The sequence below is a fragment of the Camarhynchus parvulus genome, chromosome 6 (assembly GCF_901933205.1).
Source record: "Camarhynchus parvulus chromosome 6, STF_HiC, whole genome shotgun sequence".
In the NCBI taxonomy this organism is placed as follows: domain Eukaryota; kingdom Metazoa; phylum Chordata; class Aves; order Passeriformes; family Thraupidae; genus Camarhynchus; species Camarhynchus parvulus.
Window position 1 is genome coordinate 25,389,561 of NC_044576.1, and position 22,427 is coordinate 25,411,987.

The 22,427-nt window shown below is 40.8% G+C and overlaps 1 protein-coding gene across 8 annotated transcripts in view; it reads left to right on the forward strand.

The window, feature by feature from the left end:
* Window positions 1-15,336, forward strand: part of ADD3 (adducin 3) — a 92,132-nt gene extending 76,796 nt beyond the window's left edge. For 7 of the 8 annotated variants that reach the window (XM_030951722.1, XM_030951720.1, XM_030951718.1 and 4 more), the window contains 13 exons: window positions 1,941-2,079; window positions 3,461-3,612; window positions 3,728-3,808; window positions 4,858-5,007; window positions 5,832-5,975; window positions 6,065-6,163; window positions 7,207-7,389; window positions 7,636-7,893; window positions 8,953-9,072; window positions 10,340-10,429; window positions 11,130-11,250; window positions 12,156-12,251; window positions 12,955-15,336. In XM_030951722.1, coding sequence (XP_030807582.1) covers window positions 1,941-2,079; window positions 3,461-3,612; window positions 3,728-3,808; window positions 4,858-5,007; window positions 5,832-5,975; window positions 6,065-6,163; window positions 7,207-7,389; window positions 7,636-7,893; window positions 8,953-9,072; window positions 10,340-10,429; window positions 11,130-11,250; window positions 12,156-12,251; window positions 12,955-13,247 — 1,926 coding nt within the window. In that variant the 3' untranslated portion in view covers window positions 13,248-15,336. The remainder of the gene's footprint in view (window positions 1-1,940; window positions 2,080-3,460; window positions 3,613-3,727; window positions 3,809-4,857; window positions 5,008-5,831; window positions 5,976-6,064; window positions 6,164-7,206; window positions 7,390-7,635; window positions 7,894-8,952; window positions 9,073-10,339; window positions 10,430-11,129; window positions 11,251-12,155; window positions 12,252-12,954) is intronic. The other variant, XM_030951726.1, reaches the window with a different exon arrangement.
* The last annotated feature ends 7,091 nt before the right edge of the window (window positions 15,337-22,427 follow it).

Consider the following 22,427-nt stretch of genomic DNA (forward strand, 5'->3'; position numbering starts at 1 on the left):
AAAATAACATGACCAAAATTAAAAATACAATATGCAATAAACTAAAAAAATCTTTCTTTCAAAAATTTCCCAAAATATATTACATTACCCTTTTTTCTGCTATGGAAGTAACATTACTTGTACAGGTTAAAAAACTTCCAGAAGTCTGCAGATGACTAATAAGAGTTTACTATTAATGTTTTTGCAGATCTTTTTTATAGTCCTTGTTGGATTGAAGGAGGAATAATTTAATATAATGCAGGGAACTGGGCAGCCTGGTCCAGTTCTCTGCTACCCTCGATCTAAAGTTCTTCCTCATGTTGAGCTGGAACTTTGCACGTTTCAGTTTATGGCCATTGCTCCCTGTCCTCCACTTCTTCTCCCCCAGTTAGGTTTTTTTCCTCTCTCAGTTCTGTGTTTTTTCTTTCCTTTTCCTCATCTGCTCCTTTCTCCTGCTTCATAGACCTTTCCAACAGCAGCCACAAAAGAGAAAAATCTGACTTTGCCTGTGCATCTTCAGGCTGGTGAGAGGTTCTTCAGCTGTTGGGGGGATGCCACGTGAATATTCTGGTCTGCACTGAGAGATAGGTGCACTTTCAGAGTCAGTCAGGGGGGAATTCTTAGAGGCTTTACTTAGGAAAATCTAGCAAGTCTCAGGTACAAACATGATCCTGACAAAATTATTCTAAGGAGAGCATGGATATCTTAAAAGTTGGTAATTAGGAGTCCTGGAGACTCAACTGTGCAGCTGAGGAGGCTGTGTCAAGTACAGTCTTGAGGATGTCTTTGTGGGGTTCAGTAGCACTCTCTCTTACTAATCATCAAAACCTGTTGGTGAATAGACCCAAGGGATTGGTGGATTTTGCCCAACAGAGTGGGTGTTTTGAAGGACTGAATTAAAATTCAGTGAAGAAATTACATTTGTCATACAGAACTGTTTTCTTTCTTTAATTGAGAGCAAGTGCTCTGCCAAGGAAGGCAAACTGAAAGGAGCAATTACTTACAGGGAATGGTCTGGAGTTATAATAGGAGCCAGCTGCGTGGTAAAGACACCAAATGTCTTCTTGGAAGGAACCAGGAGTGTTCACAATCCCCACCTCAGCTCGTGCTGTGTGCAGCTTTGGGTACTGCAAGGTTGGGGAAAAGCTGCAAGATGCTGCCAAGAAGTAATGAGAGGGCTAGAAAATGTAACCTATAAGTTTGAAGGAACAGAATTTATTGAGTCTAGGAATGTCAGGACTGCAGTGGTCCTAGGACAGGGGTTGGTTGTAGATAGGGAATCATCTGTTTATCATCTCAAAGGAGCAGGCTTTGTCCACAGTGCATAGTATATTAAATTTAATAATACTATGGAAACTTTTTCATTATATATTCTGCAAGAGTTTATCTCTTGGGCTTGCAATCACTTTATTCAGAAAAAGAAGGAAGGATTTTTCCCTTTGGGGAAGGAAAAATAGAGAGGAGATAGCATTCCTTCTAGTTTTTGCATGTCTGTGATATTACTTGAGCGTGGATAAGCTCCAGTTTTCCCGTTGTTTATAACTTTATCAAATTTGAATGGGTTTTCAGAGGGATTACATTATAAAAAAAATATCCAGCACAGAAAGCAACACATCCTGATTGAATTTCAAGTATCTCTTCCAAAATATGGACAACACTTTAATTACTGATAAAAATGGGTTCAATAATGTAAAAAAAATACATTTTATCTTGTTGTGTACTGGGAAATAGTAAATCCTCTGTGACCAAACTCCTCCTTTCTGCCCCACAAATTGCCAGTATCTAGCATGCAAAGTTTAGGTCAGATGATTAAGTCTGGCAAAGTTAAAACAGCTAAAAAACAAATTCTATGGGGAAGTTTCATGTAACATTCATAAGAGGCAAAACTAGCAGCCCCACCTATAATAGAAATAAGGTTATCAAGGCTGGGTTTCCTTGATGTTTTTCAAATGTTTCTACAGGCTTTTAGAGAAGATCTGGAATGCCTTATTCAAGAACAGATGAAGAAGGGCAATAACCCCACTGGACTGCTTGCATTACAGCAGATTGCTGAGTACATTACAGGGAGCACTTTTACAGGTTTTTCCTCATCTTCACTCAGTAAGTGAATTATACATAAACTGCTCTTCTTTTTTTTTTTTTTTTAATTGTTACCAGGGCTTAGGAGTGCTGGAGTCTCCTCTTTCCTTGAATAAAAATTCTGTCCGAGCTTGCTTCAGCTGTGAAGTAGTACAGATGGTGGCCTTAACTTGCCTTTTTAGGCTTCATTCTCTCAAATTCTTTGACTTGTATCATGATATCCAAAATGGTTGGAATCCTCAAACTCAGTTATTCTATACTTTGTTAATAAAAGTTGAACTGACATTGGGAACAAGATGTGTTCTGTTACTATTAGGAGTTTAACATTAATATAAACTGAGATGTGACATACATTACCATTTAGTTTCTTTATTTTTCTACTCTTGCATATAAATTGTTACTAAAAAAACGCCAAGAACTCTGAGGTGGGGAGAATCCCCTGGCAAACTGAATTATCAGATAAACAGCTCCCACAGTTAAGAACAGCTCCTAGTCTGCACTCTACTTGTAAAGATGTCACTGGGATCTCGCAGTTAACACCCAAGTTCTTTCCAAGTCATGAAGCACTGAGAAATTCAAGTCAATTTAAGTTCTGTGGGTGGACATCATATGGGAGCTTACAAGCCTGAAGTACAGTGGCAGCTGTCAGCATTCATCATCTTTGGAGATTTGGTCCCAAAATGGTACTTCAGGGTTTATTTAACAAAACGAGTGGAAGGGAACAGAGAGCCCAAATAACCTCGTGTTCATGTCTCTGGTTGGTTACTGAGACTCTGAGTCCCACTGTTGTCTCTGCTGTGTTTGCCAGGGACAATGGGGACAGATCTCAAAGTGCACACTTCTTTTCTTGAAAACCAAAATGACTTTTACCTCTTTTGATCTTAGCTTTCCCTCTGAACAAAGGTTGTGAGCTGTCAGAAGGCTGTCATGCATTCATGAAGGGGAAAGGGGTATATTTGTGTAGTCACAAGTCAAAGAGAGAAATTGATATTTATGATTTCTCTGTTAAGAGGTGATACCTTCTGTCTAAGGGTTTGAGAACTCTTGCACTAATCCTAATTTCTTCATTAGGGCTGAATTGAAGTGCTAAGCCTGAGATAGCGCTTCAAATTAGTTTCGCTGGTGTCAGAAGTCTACAAGGAATGTCTTCTCCTGTAACAAAAACAAACCTCAAAATAACCTATAAAAATACTTCATTAGTGACAAATGTCTTAGAGCCCAGTTCCAGTCCTATGTAGGATATTGATTCAGGAGACAGCTCAGGAAAACCTTTATTCAGTCTCATAAATGCTGGTACTGCTTTGCTGGCCATTTAAATACACTGCATCTGGAAGATCATGGCATTGTTGGAAATATATTTAATTGTCCAACTGGCCATCATCTGTTTTTGTCTGTTTTTCAGGCCATGGAATGATTACACCCATCAATGACCTACCTGGGGTAGATACCTCCTCGTTTGTTAAGGGAGAAAAACTCACTCGTTGCAAGTTAGCCAGTTTGTACAGATTGGCTGACTTGTTTGGGTGGGCACATTTGCCAAATACCTATATCACAGTAAGTATTTCAGAGAAAAAAAAACTTACTTAGAATCTCACCTATTCATTCAAATTGTTTTTCCCTCTGATTAATGTAAATTAGATCAGTAATCCATTTCCTGTCTCCTTTGCAGGTAAGAGTAAGCAAAGAACATGACCACATTCTAATTATTCCAAGAGGGCTGTCTTTTTCTGAAGCTTCAGCTTCTAATTTGGTATGTGATTCACCTGGTGTAATAACCAACAAGGCTCATCCTGTTTTCTAAAATGCTTTTGTGGCTGCTTAAATGGACTTCTGTAATTATGGTGTTGTTTGGGGTTTTTTAATATTTACCCACCAGATGAAAAGCTGATTAACTGCCTAGATAGTAGCAGCCTTTGTTGCCAGTATTTCTTCTTGGGTTTAGTTTTACTTTCTGTTTCTTTGTCTCCAACTTCCATGTGGAGCAGCAAAGTTTTGTGTTCCTGTCTGATGAAACTCAGCAGTAACCTCAGTGTAGCCTTTTATAACCTGAGAGTGTGGCAATACATATGAAATGAGTCTGTAGGAGTAGTGTTATCAGAATCACCTCTTACCTTTGGAAGTGAGCTGATAAAGTCAAATAATCTTCCCCAGGCCCAGTAAATGAGCTAGGTGAAGTTACAGGCTGGTATTTAGGCAGTGGTAGCTGCTAAATCACACATCTTTTGGTGTAGAACCTGCCATACGCTCTTCATGTCAGTGCATATCTGTAAAGAAACTGTCTCAAGGTGAAAGGGGGACCAAAATGAGGTTGATACTATTACAGCAAACACAGAACCAAAATACCATGACACATGACCCTGCTGTAGTTTTTTGTTGATGCAGGAATTACTATTTTAATGTTCCAATGAATCTGAAAATTCCTTGTACATTGAATATTCTTACTGGAAATTTCTCAGGCTCTGAGTTATCTTCATATTTAAAATGTAGGAAATGTTAATGGAATGCATTTTTGAAAGTCAGAAACAAGGAAAGGTCAGCTAGACTGGAGTAGAATATATGTTGTATCAGGGTCTGATCCTTACTTCTTCTATAACTGAGCTTCCAACAGCTTTCAAGGGCAAGTACAGCAGGGTGGTTTATTGAAACACACATTCATGGCTGCTCTCCTACTTTTTTGTGCTCTGAGCCTTAAATGTGTGTAGGGAAATTTGGTGCTAAATAAGAAAGGAAGGCTATTTTCTAGATAACTGAAGTTGTCACAACCTTTCTGAGTGTCATTTGTCTCTTTGCCTTTTTCAGGTCAAGGTGAACATCCTAGGAGATGTAGTGGACCAGGGAAGCACAGCTCTCAGTATTGACAGTGTGGGCTTCAGTCCACACATGGCCATCTACTCCACCCGCCCCGACGTCAGATGTGTCATACACATCCACACCCCTGCCACAGCTGCTGTAAGTCTTCTTTTGGCACAGAATGAAAGAAAACACTCTTGCTTTATGAACTTAGGGCATATTTCTCCCCACAGCAGTTTCATTTCTGTTTTAATATCAACTCTGCACTGCTAAATAAAAGTGTGAGAGAGGGCTGGGCCACCACAGTGGATTGGCATCGGAATAAACTGATGCTCAGAGATTATTATACTGAGGTTGAGGAGGTTGTAAAGCAAACAGTTTACACAGGCTTCATTTATAGCATCCTAGATAATATAATGGGCTGTATAAATCATCTTCATTTGCATTATGCAGCTCCGTTTTTAAGTGGTTTGATTAGTTGTTACACTCAGTTTGGATTTATCTCAGTATTTAAATGTTATAGTTGACATAAACTTTAAATGGTCTGGATAATAATGATAAAAATGTAAGGAGGCCTGAAAGAATTGGTTTAAAATAACTAAATTCTTATTATTTTATCTAGAAATGCATATATATCTATATACACATTCCTTGGTTATAGACAAAATATAAAGGAATGAATAATTTCTTTTACACTAGCTTTTTGAAGTAATAAATGTGAGAAAGAAGGATAAAGCATTAAGTAAGCTGAGAATTAAACATGAATAAAATTCACAAAAATTTCCTCTGATAAAGATACGCCTAGACTGGGTAGCAGCACCCTATTGCAAATTAGACTGGTGGGGGGGTTGTTCCTAAGCTCTCCCTATGGAGTTTGTCTCTTTTCTAACAAAGTACACCCTGCTAAGGCTTGGGTGGTTGAGATGTGAGTTTTAAGAGTTCCATTTTTCCCTAGTTACCAGCATTTCATTTTCATGAAACAGGTTTCTTCTATGAAGTGTGGCATCCTTCCCATATCCCAAGAGGCTCTGATTCTGGGAGATGTTGCTTATTACAACTACCAGGGATCTCTTGATGAACAGGAAGAGAGAATTCAGCTTCAAAAAGTTCTTGGACCCAGTTGCAAGGTATTCAACCTCATTTATGCTCTTCATAAAAAAATTTTCATGTCCTGCTCCAGTTTCTACCATTTAACATTAGTGTCTTCATTTACTAGGTGTTAGTTTTGAGAAACCATGGTGTGGTAACACTAGGAGAGACACTGGAAGAAGCATTCCACTATATTTTCAATGTGCAACTGGCCTGTGAAACGCAGGTGAGAGAGAATTTATCTGTGTTTCATTTCAAACACTTATGCTGCAGAGTTACAGATTGTACCCCAGATGGGAATTCCTCTTACATCCCACAGTTTTGGAGTTGTGGAACCCAGCAATCCTGTATACCTGGTCTAAGAGAGACTGGAGCGATCAGGGAATCACCGAGGGAATGGCACAAATACTCACTCTAGGAACACTGACACAGTCTCAGTGGTGTTACACTCCAAAGGGTACAGAAGGTTTTGTTCCATGCTGTGCAGAGTGAGCCTCATGCAGGGAATCTGTCAGATGATAGATTTGCTGGTACTCACTGCATGGGAAAGTGTGACTTAAGATCTCTAGAGAGCCAGCTCCTTTACTGAGGCTGAATATTGTGACAAGAAAAGAAGCTCCTCTCTGTGATCTCAGATTTGTGAAACCAAATTATAAGAAGGTCTTTAGAGCAATGGTAGTGGGTGGCATATTTAAAAATAACTTGAATCACAAATTCAGTGTTTCCATTCTATCTAACTTTAGCTACCTGGTGCGGTATCCAGATGTTACCTATAACATGTGAAGAGAGACCACTGAAAGTGTTCTCACCTTTCATAAGTTTAAACCCGTCCCCAGAAACTTCATCACTTTGTTCTTGTTCCCTATTGATCCTGTCCTCTCAAAGAGGCATTTGGATGTGCAAATGGCAGGCTCCCATTCCTTTCCTTCCTTGCCCTACCATTCATTTTGAGTTCAGGCACTCTTTCATTTTGAAACAGTGAGAAAAATGAAAGATTTCTAATCTTGTGATACAGAAAGATGTTTTTAAGGTTCTCTTAAAGCAAGTGTTTCAGTCTACTCCTTTTGAAGTGCAATTAATTGCAGATGATATAATGCTTTCTGTAGCAGTCACTTGCTATGTATTTTAATGCAATTTTTGGACAGTAGAAAACTGTCCAAAAGTAGAAGTAACCACAGAATGTATTTAACAACCTCCTGCTGCAAATTCAGAAAAGCAGAGCATACAAAAGTTTTTTCACAAATGAAATACACTCCTTGATGTCTCCAGGTTCATGCATTGGCTGGAGCAGGTGGGATAGACAATCTCCTACTACTGGATCTGCAGAAGTTCAAGCCTTCCACACACGCCGTGGCAGCAATGGGAGGAGGTGGAGTTAATATGGCTTCACAACAAAAATGGAAAGTTGGGGAGCAAGAATTTGAAGCACTCATGAGAATGCTGGACAACCTGGTGAGAGCATGTTGCTGGTGGTATCTATGTAGTCCTGTAAGGTTTTGAGTGTAGGACTGGCTTTTGTAAAGCAAATAATTTTTTAGTCATACTGTTTCTGACAGCAGTATTCCATCTTAATAAGAATTTATAATGCTTTGAGCTTCAGTTTTGTCCCACCATTCTTACAAATATATAGTAACTTAATAGTAAAAATCTTAGCTTTAATTTTTTTAAACATTCTTTTCTTCTTTTTCTCCTCCACAGGGATACAGAACTGGCTATGCCTATAGGCAACCATTAGTCAGGGAAAAACCCAGACATAAGAGTGATGTTGAGATCCCAGCCACTGTGACTGCCTTTTCCTTTGAAGATGATACAGTCCCACTTTCCCCCCTGAAATTCCTTGCACAGAGGCAACAGAGAGAGAAGACAAGATGGCTGAACTCTCCAAACACATACTTGAAAGTGAATGTGCCTGAGGAGTCCTGGAATGGGGAAACCAGTCCCAGGACTAAGATCACAGTAGGTTGATGTGTTGGACAGTCACTTTGGTTTTGCCTTACTTGAAAGTAAATTACACACTGTTTATATGAGGAAATCTTGAATAGGATTAGCAAATAAGTTTATTGAGCAAATTAAAATAGTCTTTTCAGAGCCTTAATGACATTGGTACTAATGGTCTCCTCTCTTAGAGGAGAGAGGGGTTGACTGTAAGAGTAACACTTCATGATAAAATTTAACAATTATTTCACAGTTCTAACCATCTCTTCTTATCCCTGAAGTAGAAAACAGTTTTTCTACCACTTCTTCTTGTGCTATTAGTTATCCACCAAATATAGTAAGGCTTTAAGTCAACTGTGGGTTGTTCTTCTTTCACATGAGGGAGACACAGGCTCTAATTCATCTCTTGCTGTCCCCTTTCTATTTGTGAACCTTCTGAAAACAGCTTTTGAAAGGTCTGTTCGTGCTACAGGCTTTTAATGATGATGAAGATTTTCCCCCTCCTGCAGCTCAACAAGATGCTTACACTTCGTTTCCTGCCTGCAGAGAGGTGGCCCTCGTGGGACTGCAGAGCGTGTTAATGCTCTTCAGCTACTCCCAGTACAACTGTAAAAGCATCAGCTCCTCCTGCTGGCAGGCTGGCAGGTTTCTAAACTTGAGTTTGGGAGAAACACACTCAGAACCCTGCCTGAGACGGGAAAAAAACTGTAGTCAATGTGTGTTCAGCAGAGGGGGAAGTTGGTTGCATGAACAAGGACTCTGATCTACCTGCCAGTTACTAGAAAGTGTGATCCTTTCTAAATACAACGTCATTAATACACAGCTAACACTGCATTTTTCAGGAATGTATGTCAGTATTTACAAAAAGTAATCATGTTCAAGGCAACTTAAATCCTCTTGGGCAAACACACAAACCTGTAAAGGAATTGGGATTATTTTTTAGGTGTCATGTGGAATTGAAAATAAGGTCAGAAAGTCCTTTCTTGATATCTCTTCTTTAACAGTAAGACAACACAGAGAATTGTTCCTTTCCACCATACTGGGTATTTTAGCTTCTGTCCTTTTTTTTCCCTCTTTAAGTGGATGAAAGCTGATGACTCCTCCAAGACTAGTGGAGGAACGCCAATCAAAATTGAAGATCCAAACCAATTTGTTCCTCTAAACACAAACCCAAGTGAAGTGTTGGAAAAGAGAAATAAGGTAAAATGAACTGAAAATTGTAACATTTCCAAATAAAATTATGTGTTCAAGTAATGATTCAGCAGAGCAGTAAAATAACATTTTCAAATGTTTTGATTTTATTAAGAAGTTTCTTACAGTATATGTGATTTTTGGCACCAAAAACATGTATTTAAATGTGTGATATACATAAAATCTGTAGATACGTATGCAATATTTATATATTTAAATTTTGAGTGCAATAGTCTGATGAAGGATGAGTGTTAACTCTGGAAATTATAGATTGGGAATGGTAGTCCCTGTTATTTAGCATTTTATTTAGTAGATAATTAGGTGTCAACACCAACAGAATTGCTGTGCATCATCTGCAGCATGATTCAATCTCAGACTCTAATCTTCTGTTCTGTTTTAATTTGCCTAGTGCTTGTTAAGCTGGAATTTCTAATGGCAGTAAAAAAAAAGAAAATGACAGATTATTGTTGGATCTCTCTGTAAACAAAAATATCTCTCTGCCTTTCCCTTCCAGCATGAAAGACACTGATTATCAGACTGACCAAATACTCCACCCTCAGCATAACTATATTAACAGATATTCAGGACACTTTTCATTGGATTGCATATCTTTTTCTTTCTTGGAAAGCACGGTGTCATTGTCCTTGGGGACTGAAGTGGAGTTAGAAGGAGCAACTCCCTTCCTCAGAACTGGAAAGGCACCTTCTAATCATCCAGAGATTAACAATACATGTCCCAGGCAATGATTATAAAATTCATGCATGTCACTGGCTCACAAAGAGTTTATTCCTAATTCTCTGCTGTAGGATTTATTTTATATGATCTGTATTGGTATTTATATCTGATCTGTCAATCTCTTAAGCTCTGACAATTAGAAGCTAGGGCTGTTAGATTAAGGGAAAACAATAAACTATTCACAGAAGGAAAAGCTTTACCAACCTCTGTGACCACAGAGTTTCCTCCAATAGCTGAACATGCATCCTTTTTGAGAGGGAGAGGTCAGCTCAGGGGCTATTCCTGGGAGCTTATTTCTAAATATTGGCTTACATGAAGTGCAAGAACTAGGACTGGGGTAAATGTTTGTGAGTACTGAAAGAGCCAAACAGCATATGTTGTATATTCAGAGGTGGAAGAAGAGTGCTTAATTTTTGGTGCAGCAGCACACACTCTCCAGCCATTCGCTGCTGCCTGTGTTAGTGGCTTTGCAAAGCTGATGGGCATAGGAGTTGTGAAAGAGAAATATCTTTTTCTAACCTGGTTTATTTTCTCTCTATAGATAAGGGAGCAAAACCGATATGACCTAAAGACAGCAGGACCTCAGTCTCAGCTGCTCGCAGGGATTGTTGTGGATAAAAAGCCAAGTTCAGTGAGTACAACATAATTAACTAATTTACAGCTGTTCAGGTTATTTGGCTGCCTGTCTTTCAGCTTGGGCCATTTTTGTTCTGAGTGTTTTGTTAGAACTGATTGTTTTAATGCCAGTTTTAGAGGTGTGATACATCTTATTCATGTTTCATTTTACAGGTTTAAAAAGTTACTTTCAAATTGAGATGTGCATGTTAAGTTTGTCACCCGTAATCTTAATGAAGTAGGATCCTTGTCTAAGCTCATTTAAGTGAGAGAGGAAGAACTTTGAATGCATGGGGCCAAAAATAGCCTTCATTAGTCTGTGGAAGTGATGCTTAAGATAACAATTGAGTCCAAGAAGTAGCTGAGTTTAAAAGGTGGTATGTGACTATGTGGAAGGCAGCTTTCCTTAGAAACAGGCTTCTTATTGGGAGAGAGGGTTTCCAGTTTCTTACCTACCCATATTAATCTTTTCTTGGAAAGAATATACTTCCAAACAGTATAGATATTAGATATCCCTAATAAGGTTATCCGACATAGTGTGGTGAATTGGAATTCTTAAGAGTTTCTAGCTATGTAGTTAGTATATCTGTGTTTTAATTCTGTATTCCCTGCCAAAACTTTGTCATCAAACTTTAAAAAAAAAAAAAAAGACCTGAACTTTTGCTTGTTGCTTCATATTTTTTAACTGTTAAATTCTGTGGCTTTCTCTTTCACAGCCAGTGCAGTTTGATGATGAGCACGCGCCGCCAGCACCACCCAACCCGTTCAGCCACCTCACCGAAAAGGAACTGGAAGAGTACAAGAAAACCATTGAGCGCAAGCAGCAGGGGTTGGAAGGTCAGCAGTGTGGTTTGAATTGCTGGGGTTTACATTTTAATAATAAGCTTGAAAATATCTACTGTAAAAAATGTGTACATGTTAATTATTAGCATATACTGCTGGCAACTAGCTTAGAACTAATCATTCCTTGAGGTGGTAGAATTCTTTTGTTAAATGTGGTTTGTTCTTTTATTTTAGTCAGAGCTGAAATTAAAGCAATTAAAGGTTTTCAGATAAATGGGGCTGACTAAAACACAATTAACCATAATAAATTTTTGTGTCAGAATCATAGACTAACTTAAGGTGGAAGAGTCCACAAAGGTCATCTTAATCCAGCTCCTCCTCAGAGCTGATACTAAAGTTAGATCAAGTATCCAAGTCTGTGCCCAACTGAGCAAAAGTTTCCTGAGATGTTTGGCCCTGGCTTCTCTAATTTTACTTCTGTTCTCTCAGTGTGCAAGTCTCATCTACTTTCACTTTTCATATCTTCTTCCAATACTACTATTTCATAGAGAATTACTAATTCAGGGTTGATTTTAATTTTTAAAAAATAACACTTACTGTGAATTCTTCGTCACTAATACTGTGTAATAAAACAACTTTGCTATATGTCACACTTAGGACATAGTGTAATTGCTTACTGCACCAGCAGACTGTGACAAGATAAAACCAAGGGGCATACTACTTGGAATGCAGTCCTGCCACCTTTTTTAATACTTTCTAATAAAGAACTAATATATACCAATTTTTATCAGATAAATCCATAATTCTTTAGAGTTTCAACTGTGTATTGTAACTTTGTGCTATTGTCAGCATGAGCAACACAAAGCTGTAGCAGACCTGTAAATCTTGTAGCATCAACACTGACACTCTTGCTTGATTTTCACTTTTGCTTGGCTACTAACTCACATCTTGTCCTGCAGATGCTGAACAGGAATTATTCTCAGATGACGGTTCATCTGTGTCGCAAATTCAGTCACAAACTCAATCCCCACAAAATGTCCCAGAAAGATTAGAAGGTATTCCATGCAATTTCTGTTTGATGCCAAGGGCTCCAATAACCCAAGTCCTCGACTCTTCTGCTGCACTTTTACACTTGCATGAAGTCAATTGAGTCAAAAGGAGCCCTCTTTTGCAAAGTTTGGGTGGTACTCTGTCCAGAAAACTATTTTTTCCCAACTTTTTCTAATACAACATTCTCACAAACAGAAAACAACTCCGGGCATGCTGAAACTTAGATATTAACCAGGTGGGGCAAAGAGATACTATATTTCATTTTACTGAAAATATTAAGAATAGTTCTTTTGCCTAAGACTTCCGGAAGTCTAAGTAGGCATTTTAAAAGGCAAGTTCTCCAATGCCTTCTGTATGGATTGGCTGTGTTTTCATAAATCAGTCTCTTGCAGTAAAATGTAATTCTGACTGTCCTTGAGGCTGTGTATGCTGTGTAGACTATATTTGTACATACTCTATACAGCTTGAGCTGTGTATGCACCTGGCAGAGATATGGTTAAATTTTTCAGCCCATTTTCCCTTAATGACATTTTGACTGTGTTGTCTGCTTACAGCAACTAAGGCTGTGGATAAAGGGGAAAAGCCACATCTAAGCACTTCGGGTTTCATTCTTTGGATCACAGTCCACACTCGCAGGCCTTGTCTCAGTACTGGGCTTTTTTGCATGAAAGTGTACATAAATAATTGCAAAATTATTTGCTCTTTCAGAAAATCATGAGGATTTCTACAGCCAGAATGCCAATCTAATATCCGTGGAGATGCCAGTTGTGGTGGTGAACGGGAAGGAAGATGCACACGATGTGGAAGAGGATCTCACCAGGAGGGTCAGTCAGTTGAGTACTGTGGAGAGCGTGGAGATTACCATTAAAGGCTCTGAAAAGATAGAAGAGGCTCTGTCCCCCGAAGGGTCACCTTCCAAATCCCCTTCAAAGAAAAAGAAGAAATTCCGCACCCCATCCTTCCTGAAAAAGAGTAAAAAGAAGGAGAAGGTAGAAGCGTAAGTGCAGTTCTGTTGTGAGGAGACATTGCACATTTTAAACCTTTAAGTTGACCATTAACAGCGTAGTGTTAGGGGTGTGCAGTAACTGGACTTTTAACCTAAACAAGTAGAAACTGGAAGAGGTTTTGCTTTAAAGAAACCAAACAAAGAGACAAACAAGAAAACCTTTCATGTTAATTGCAAATTAATTCATCTCTCACTTAGCTGTGTCCAAAATTGCTATGAGGGTTGGAAACGTTGATTAGTTTCATGTAGAACTACACTGGCAGGTGCTCAATTACCATCATAGCAAGGTCAAATACCATCACAGTATGCAGCAGCCAGTTCTGCTCAGAGTATTTTGCAGACCTGAAAATTTTCAGTACAGTTAAAGCCTTTATTAAAGTTACTGTTGAGTGATCATATGACTTTTTAAAACTGCTGTCTCATTTGGAAACCAGATCATACATTTTTGTATTGTGGTTTTTGACCATATATTTTATGGTTTTGTACCCCCATTTGAGTGGGTACATATTAACAGCACACCTTTGCATCTTTTTTAAGATTAGCTCATATAGAAATAATATACACTGGCACATAATACTAGGGGAAAAACTGTGTAAGAGAAAGTTTATTTGGAATTATACAAAATGTCTAAAGAATTCCATTATTCAATAACTTTTTTGCCAAATATTTCATTTTAGTGAAATATAATTTTTGAAGACTTCTTTTTTATTCTATCAGTTGGGGTGGGGGAAACCCTTATTTTTCAAGAAGGGGGATTTTATACACTTAACATTGATAATTTAGTTTAACTGACAAAACAAAAAGAAGATTTTATATGTTCAAATGTTTGTATACCATTCAGTATAAAGGTATTATAAGCATGTGAACCAAGCATTTAATAGTTAGAGTGTATTTAAGAATGCTTGGTTTAGAGTATACTTAAATATAATTCAGGAATCCAGGGACTTCAAAATCAAAGGATAAAAGCATATAAAATTGAACTGGATTCATGTTTAAAAATTATTTGTGGGTTGTTCTTTTTCTCTCTCATGGTATTGCTAATGAATGAAGAAAAAAAATCTCTTAACATAACCAAATGAAGGAAACAAAAATGTTAAAAGGGAAAGTGAAATAGTAGGGAAATAGGAGGAGACAAAGAAAGTAAAAGTTCAGTGATTATTTTTTTTAAATATATGATACGGATTGCGGGATATTTTTATTAAATCAGCAGAGTGACATTTCCATATTAGATGTTTTAAATAATTTGTATGGATTCATGCAGAGTGCAACACTTTGGGTTTTTTCTTCAGTTTCATTCAAGTTGTAAAAGGGTCTCGTGAATCTGTGTTGTCCTTTGGATGAACCCAGAGCAAATCAGAGCCTAGTGCCATGGGTAAGGGTGGTACTGCCACTTACTCATTTTTACTTGTATTGTCATTTTAGTACTTTTACTGTATTGTAAATACAAACTAAACATAGAGATTAACATAGGGGTTTCTTCGCTGTGTCAAATGTCTGTAAATCAGTCATCCAATAGGAAGTACATCTTTTAAGATCCATGTGATTCCCAAATTACCGGTTGAAATATTATACAATATATAATTGTTAAATATGGCTGGAGAGTGGTTTGGCATGCAAAAATGTTGATTATAGCATGTTTGGGGGCTGGTTAGCTTTGACTGTGTAAGTGTGATAATGCAATGTTGGAATGGATCCTGGAAACAATTTTCTAGCTGTCACTAAATACTGGAATCAGTGTTTTTAATCATAGTGGAAACTTTCAGTTGCTTACTTTGTTTTTTATGTTCTACATTATTTGTGTTGTATTACAACATATGTAGAAACAGTAACCTGTGAACTACGCTTTTCATAACTTTTTTAAAAATATATCTAAATGAATGCAATGTGCATAAATATTTTTTAAAATGCAACCGTGAACTATTTGCACCTTTTGCTAATGCCTCTATTTACTTGCTTTGGCATAAAGAATGAGCCAGCCAACTCTTGTGTCCTGTGGAAAATATATAAATGTTATCTGAAATTGCTCATAGATGTAATGCTAATTAATGTTAAATCACAAATAAACAGTATTTTAAATAGATGGATTTCATATAGCAGCATTTTGTTTATGCACTTACATCTCTTGCTTGTAGAGAAGATGCTTTGATTTTGCACGTTGCTTCTCAAGAATTTATTCTGGAGAGGACTTCTTGCTTGTGCTTATCCTGAGAGCTCTGCAAGAAAATAATGTGATCTTGTGTTGAACAGCTTTTGTCTCTGTCACAGGTGCCGGGGAGGAAAGAGGACAGGCCCTTGGTAAAAAGCAGGGCACTGCCAGGCAGTTGTTCTGAGCCCAGGGGCGTCTGTGCTTGCCCATTCTGGGCTGTCTCCTGCTCTGCAGCACCATGGCATCACAGGTGACATGAGGGACTGGGGTGGTTTTAGTGCTAAGTACAGAGCAAGGAAATAGCTCAAAGAAATTACCCTTTATAAATTATTAATAAAACAAAGGTTTCCTTATAGAAAAAGCTCAATGCGAAGTTATTTGAAGATATCTGTGTCACGCCCTGCCAACATATGGTGTATGTCGGAGCCTGTGAAGCTGCAGAAGTTGCAGTGTTTTGTTTTTGTAGCTGTATCAACTCTGGGAAAGGACTTTAAGGACTGCACAAATGTTTATTTTCCTCATCCTTCCACAAATCAGCCTTTTGTTTCTGTTTACAAGAAAGTCAAAATTCAGTCCTCCGAGTCTGGTGACAGTTTGATGAACTTGGTCCCCATGTCGTAGAATAATTTTGGGTTAGCATTTTAAATAAATCTTGACCAAGATTTTAGTATTTTTCTGACTATAATTTGTCTCCAGAAGCATCTACAATCTTTTTAGTGCTGCACTAATGTGAAAGTAAACACTGTATTCACCCAGAGAAGTGTCCACTGTAAGGCCAAGGGCATACATAATTTACTTCTTCAGGTTCTTTTTATTCCCAAGAGTCTACAAACCACATCAGACCCTTCATTTTCACTTAAATCTTACTCTTTCACAGTGTTACTCAAAGGATCTGAGATTCTGCAAGCCAAAGCATGGAAATAAGGTAGAAATAAAGTATGCCTGTTTGTAACAGGCATAATAAACATTAAAACTTAAGTTTTGGGAAGTAGGAGCCCTTGGACAGATGAGCTTCAAAATGGATCATTAATATGATAGGAAATAATTATTGTCATTAGGCTGCTTGTCCCAAGAGAGAGCAATACAGAGAAGCAGTGTTTACTGTGAGGAATTGCATGCCAGCTACCACCCAAGAACATTAAAAAGGATTTATAAAGCTGTACATCCAGGTGATTGCCTGTTGTTGCCTTTTACAGACTTCCAGCTGTTCTGGAGATAAGTGTTACATAGCAAAGCAGATTTTGCAGAATCTGCAGAATGAGGTGTATCAGGCTTTAGATGCCACAAGGAGACAGAATAACGTCATGGTTAGGGCTGTAATAGGCCATTTTTACTCATATTTTCCTGCCTTGCCAGTTGAGTCCATTACACGCTGTTGAGCACATGGCATAAATTGCTGTCATCTGTGGGGCAAGTAGTTGAGAATTTTCTATTTTCTACATATCCAGTTTGCAAAACTGTTGAGTTTTCACTATTTGAGCCCATGGAAACTTCTCAAACAGGATGTACTGTGGTGTATCCAAGGACAGTGAGAAAGGGCCCAGTGTCCCATGCTGTGCACGTGGGTCTGATGGAAACTTCTGACGTGAGCGCCGATGTTCTCTCTCTTCCTTTCTGCAGACTGGCAGGGAAACACATCCTTCACCCATGGGGCTGCTGCTGGGTTGGTGTTTGTCCTTTCAAAGGCCCAGGGTGTTCCCAGAGGTGCAGGGCTCTGGAAGACAGTGGCCAGGAGCTGCCTGGCCGTGTGTGTGTGGGCAGCTGGAGCAGTGCCAGCCTGGCCGTGGGCGTTGCCGCAGGCACAGCAACGTGCTGGCAGCACCAGGACAGCATTCAGTGAGGGCATGCTGGCTGTCACACAGCCTGCAGGAACTGCTCTGCCAGAGACTTGCAGCTTGGCCAAACTTGCACAGACTCTTGGGGGAACGATAGAAAGCCCATCCTCTATATCACTCAGCCCTTCACCACAGTTTCTAATCTCAATTTCAAAGCCAGCAGTAATTTAAATTTCCAAGAGAAAAGATTGACAGAATACAATATGAAAAAACTTGTATTTTTGTACAGCCTTGTCCTTTGGAAGTGTTGGGGTACAACAGCTGTACTTTTTACATGTGCCAGAATTACATGCAAACACACCCAGGCAGTTTTCACGTGGAGCAGTGCACAGCATGGACAGCTTCGGTCAAGTTTGATCAACTTAAACGCAAACAAAACAATGCCTGATGATGGGAACTGGAGGGTGAACAAGAGTTCACACTCTGAAATTGTGGCTGACAGTTCCCAAGTCAAGCAGAGCCTCTGGGAGGTGAGAATTCAAGCGGCCTTTAGGTGGCATCAGACCCTCGCGTTTGCTGCCTTTGTTCCCCGCAGTCGCAAAGCCACCAACAAAGCGCTTTCAAAGAAGGTATTTTTGGTGGAGATTTTGTGGGCTTTATTCCAGTTCCAGTGCAGAGAGATGAAAGCAGACATCTGGCTGCCGGACTCATTTTCTATCCTGATTCATTTCAAAATCCAGCAATGGAGCAGGCTTTGTCAGGGAGGCAAGACTCCTCCTCTCCCCTCCATCCTTTTGCAACAAGCTAAGAATGCTGAAGTTTTTTTGAACTTTTTAACTCATTCCACTAAACAGAATAATATCTATTTTTTCAGTATTTTCTCTCTATCAACCATACCCACAAGCCAGAGACGTCTCAGTGGTTCTGGAGGGTGGGCCAGAAGTCACAGGAGTCCCCAGTGGAAGAGCCCTGGTGCCAAAGGTTCCCACACCCTTCTGTCTCACCTGCTCCCACATCCTGAATTCCAGGTGCATTTCCTTTCACATTTGCAGCAGTAACTCGATACAACTGTGTGTCTCTGGACTCTGCTGGAGCTTTTGCAAATTTTTAATTTGCAAATGTTATTTGTAAAAACAAAACTTGTGCCCTGGGTTATCAGGATGGTGAGTAGTTGAACTCTGTAAGGAGCAAGTGAAATTCTCTGGGGTGGTGACGTGGTCCTGGGCATGGTCCTGACCGCTCCCAGCCCTGGCTGACATTGGCAGCTGGTGCTGGGTTTGACCTTTGGCATGTCAGCTGCTGGCTGCTCTCTGACCTCGCAGGCACAGCCCTCATCCCTCTCCTCCCAAAGGTACAGAAAGTTCAAACATCCACTCAAGTGAGGTGCTTAACTTAATGGCCTGGCTTTTCTCGAAAGGCTGAGCACTTAGCCATGCCAGGGAGAGCTGCAGAAGAGCAAGTTGTTGAGCCCTCAGCTTGGTGCAGGGAGAGCCAAATAATCCCTGAACTGCAGGGGAAATGTAGCTCCCAACATCAGCATTTTGACGAGCTGTGCTTGAGGACCTTGCAGGGGCTGAATTTCTCAGTGAAATCTTGTCAGCCCAGGCCCTTCCCTCTCCTCCACGCCCCCACTGGGGTGGAAAAGGAGAGGTTGCTGCAGAAGGCTGGATTTCTGTGTCCAGGGTGTTGAGAGCAGCTAACTGATCCCTAATAAACATGCCATGTTCAGGGTCTCTGAGTGTTAATGGCAGTGTGGGGACCTGCCTGAGCTTGTCTCTTGAGCTGGTGTTTGGCACAGTGGCACTAAAGCTTGGGGACGCTTCAGATCTCTGCACCAATGGCCATGTGGGGCAGACATGTACCCAGACAGGTGCTGAGCTGGGGCCTCAGAGATGCTCCAGAGGGCCAAAGCCACCTCATCTACTGAATTGTACCTTTGCTGGGTGCCAAAAAGGACCTACAGAAAACTCTGAACACACTGCAGCAGCTGCAGTTTATACACAGAGCTTTGCCCTTGGATGTTGGACACTTTCAGCCTCAATCCTTCTTTAAATGGATGGACAAGACAGAAGCTGGCTATTAAATCCACTCAGCAGAATGGGAATGTGGGACAATAACTCCCTTTCCCAAACAGGAACTACCAATTTCTTATTCCAGTGAGTATAAGCATCCTCCCCTTTCTAGCAGGCAGAGGTACAGTGTTTTCAATACTTACTCTTTCCATCTGGCTAGACAGCTCTCTCAAACACCAATACCTATAATTACATATATTATGTATATTTGTATATACATATTACACATGCTAATTATATCTACAGAGGCATTAAAACATTTACCCTGCTTGACTTCAGTTTTATTTTAAAGTTGGCAGCATCCAGCCAACATTAGGAATATGCTGTATAAATAAGTAGAGTTTATTTAGATTTATTCAACAGTGTTTACAACTAATAAATAACCACATCCATTTAAGTCCTGATCTCCTGGCTGGCATGTCACCTACATGTGATCATTCACCTTCAGCTGGAGCAGCTGGTTCTTCCTGGATTTATTTAATGGAGCTAACTTCACAAATGACCTGGAAGAGGCACATTGGGCAGAATTTGTTCTGCCACTGTCAGTCTAATGGGAGAATATTTGGGCATTGGAGTAGTTTTCTTATAAACAGATATTTTGGGCTGTCTTACTCCACTTGGCTTGGTTTCTGCCTTTCCAGTTCCAGTATGGGCATATTCCCACAAGAGGAGAAGGTCTGGCAAGCAGGAAGCATTCCCCAGTGGCAGCCCATGCCCAGCATCTAGATTAAATAGCTTTTGCTGCACGAAGCCAGACAGGCTCTTGGAGCAACTCAAGAGCACGTGTGCAAGTGCCACTTTTGGCAGCTGCCTTTAATTTGATAGATGCAGTTATGAATTGATTTTAGGATTTTGGGATGTAGACAATGCAATTCCTCCAGTCATAAAGGAATGGCAGCACCTCTTAGCTCCTGTGTTAACCAAAATGCTGTGGCCAGGGGCTGGGGTGGCTATTTCCATGTTCCAGCTCCAGTGGTGGGAAGGATGCTCCTCCCTGCCAGCCAGGGGCTGTTGTTGGATGCCCTGGGCTGCACTTTGGGCAGCAGGGATAGTGCCAAGTTACTGATGGCTCCCTTCATCCCTTTACTCCCCTGTTGGTTCAGTGTCCATTTCCTGTCTCTGAGTTACCTTGCCAGTCTCATTGATGCCTGTGCCACCCCAGTTCATCCAGCTGTGGCTGTCAGAGAGCATTTGACATGGCAAGGGAGAGTGGGAGCGTAACTGAGCTTCTCTAAACATCACTTAGGCAGAGAGGTGAAAGGCCCCTTGGGTGGTAACACAGTGAACAGGAGCTGCTCCAACAGCACTGCCAAACCTCTGCCCATTCTGCCCAATCCCAGCCCAACACTTGGGAAAAAACACCAGGGTGGGATTTGCCACCAGCCATAGCTCACCTCTACTGTGCTGGCAGACAAGACAAAAGCCACCAGAAGTGAGGATGTGTGGAGGGATAGGATGTAAGAAAATAGTGCAGAAGGTAGTCTGATACCTGAGGAGTTGCAGCTGCACTGATCACCAAAGATTAGGAGCAGCCCTGCCCTTAACAGGCCACAGCTGTGTCCAATAAGAAGAGGAGTGCAACAAAAGAGTGGGTTAGCTGGGTGAGGAGAGAGGTGGAGTTTGTTGGTTGTGTTGTGAAGAAGGAGGAGTCAGTGCTGTGAGGAGCTGTGCATGAGAAATCACCGAGAAGGTATGGGAGCTTTGCAATAAGATGATAACAAGGATGTGCAGTAAGTCACCAGCAGCTCCTGGAGAGCTGATGAGCAGGAGTGAGGTTTGCTGTTGCATCACCTGCTCCCGAACATGCTCAGGAGCACTGCTGCACAGGAACAGGACCTACCCCAAACCTACCCTCGATGGATGCTCCCAACCACAGAGAAACATGCACTGTGGGTACTGTGCAGCCCTTTGCCATTGCCCACATAGCGACTTTGGTGTGGTGGGGCTTTGGAGGAAGCCAGGAAACATCCCATGCCTGCCTGCCAAGGATGCAGCTCTGCAAAGGCAGTGGAGCCACACTCTGGAGACCCCCTGAGCCCCAGGCTGAGCACTTGGCCAGGGCTCTCCAGCCAGCCCATCCTGCTGTGCTGGGGGCTGACGGGCACAGACTCCTCTTCCATCTCTTGGTGGGATAAAAACCACCCACCCTATTGTTCACAGCCATCCTCTCAAAGTTTATAAATAAACCCCGTTTCCCTGCTGTCTTTGTGCTTTCCCATTTTGACGCAGCCTTGATTTCCTCCTGTTCCAGAGGCCTTCAAACAAACAGCTCCTTTTTTTGTTGTTGGTTTGCTTCCTCCTGTGCTGGAGCAGACACCAGTGCCTGTGCCTGGTGCCAGGATGCCGAGTGCTGGGACAGGGTTATCTGCCAGCTTCCCGTAAATTACCCCATGTTGTAGGTGTGGGTGTTAATGTGCAACTTGGTGGCAAAGCAGCTGGTTTTATTGCATGTGCAGCATGTTAGCAGTGGGAGGAGGATGCTGAGCAGTCTGGGGATGGGATATGGGAGCCTGGTGCTGTCCCAGACAAGTCTTCCCTCTACAGGGTGAGGCAGAGCAGTCAGGCTCCTTCAAATCCAAGCATGAAGTGGGTGATCCACAGGATTCACTGCTGCCCAGGCAGGATCACACCTCCACTATCCTAAAAATACTGGAGTGCTTAAAATTAGGTAATTCCCCAATTAATTTTAATGGTGCTACTTAATTTCTAGGCATTTTAAAGCTCGCTTCTTGCTGGCAATTTGCAACTGTTTAACAGCGATTCTGGTTACCAGCATCTTTTGGGTAAATATTTAAGGAACATTAAAATCCACCCATGGTCTATATAACTGCCCTTCTCTCTGTATCAATATTGGGGATTGCTCATGTAATACATGGCTCTATTAGATGTGGTCATAAAAGCAGGTCTGTGGCCTGGGCCAGAACAAGGAAGGGTGTGTTTTGCTTTTTCAGCACTTGCATTGCAAGGGCAGGCTAATTTTTAACTCTCTCATAATATTCACAGCATCTGGGTGAAATCTGTCCACTGACTGGAGCCTGGGGTACAAGCAGAGCTGGGGAGAGCAGGGATGCTCTGAGCATCATGGTGCTGCAGGGTGAGATATGGGAATGAATGAAGCTTTCCCTTTTTGTTCCTTTTTGATTACTTCTGCTGAAACCAACCTCCAGAAAAACACTGAGGGC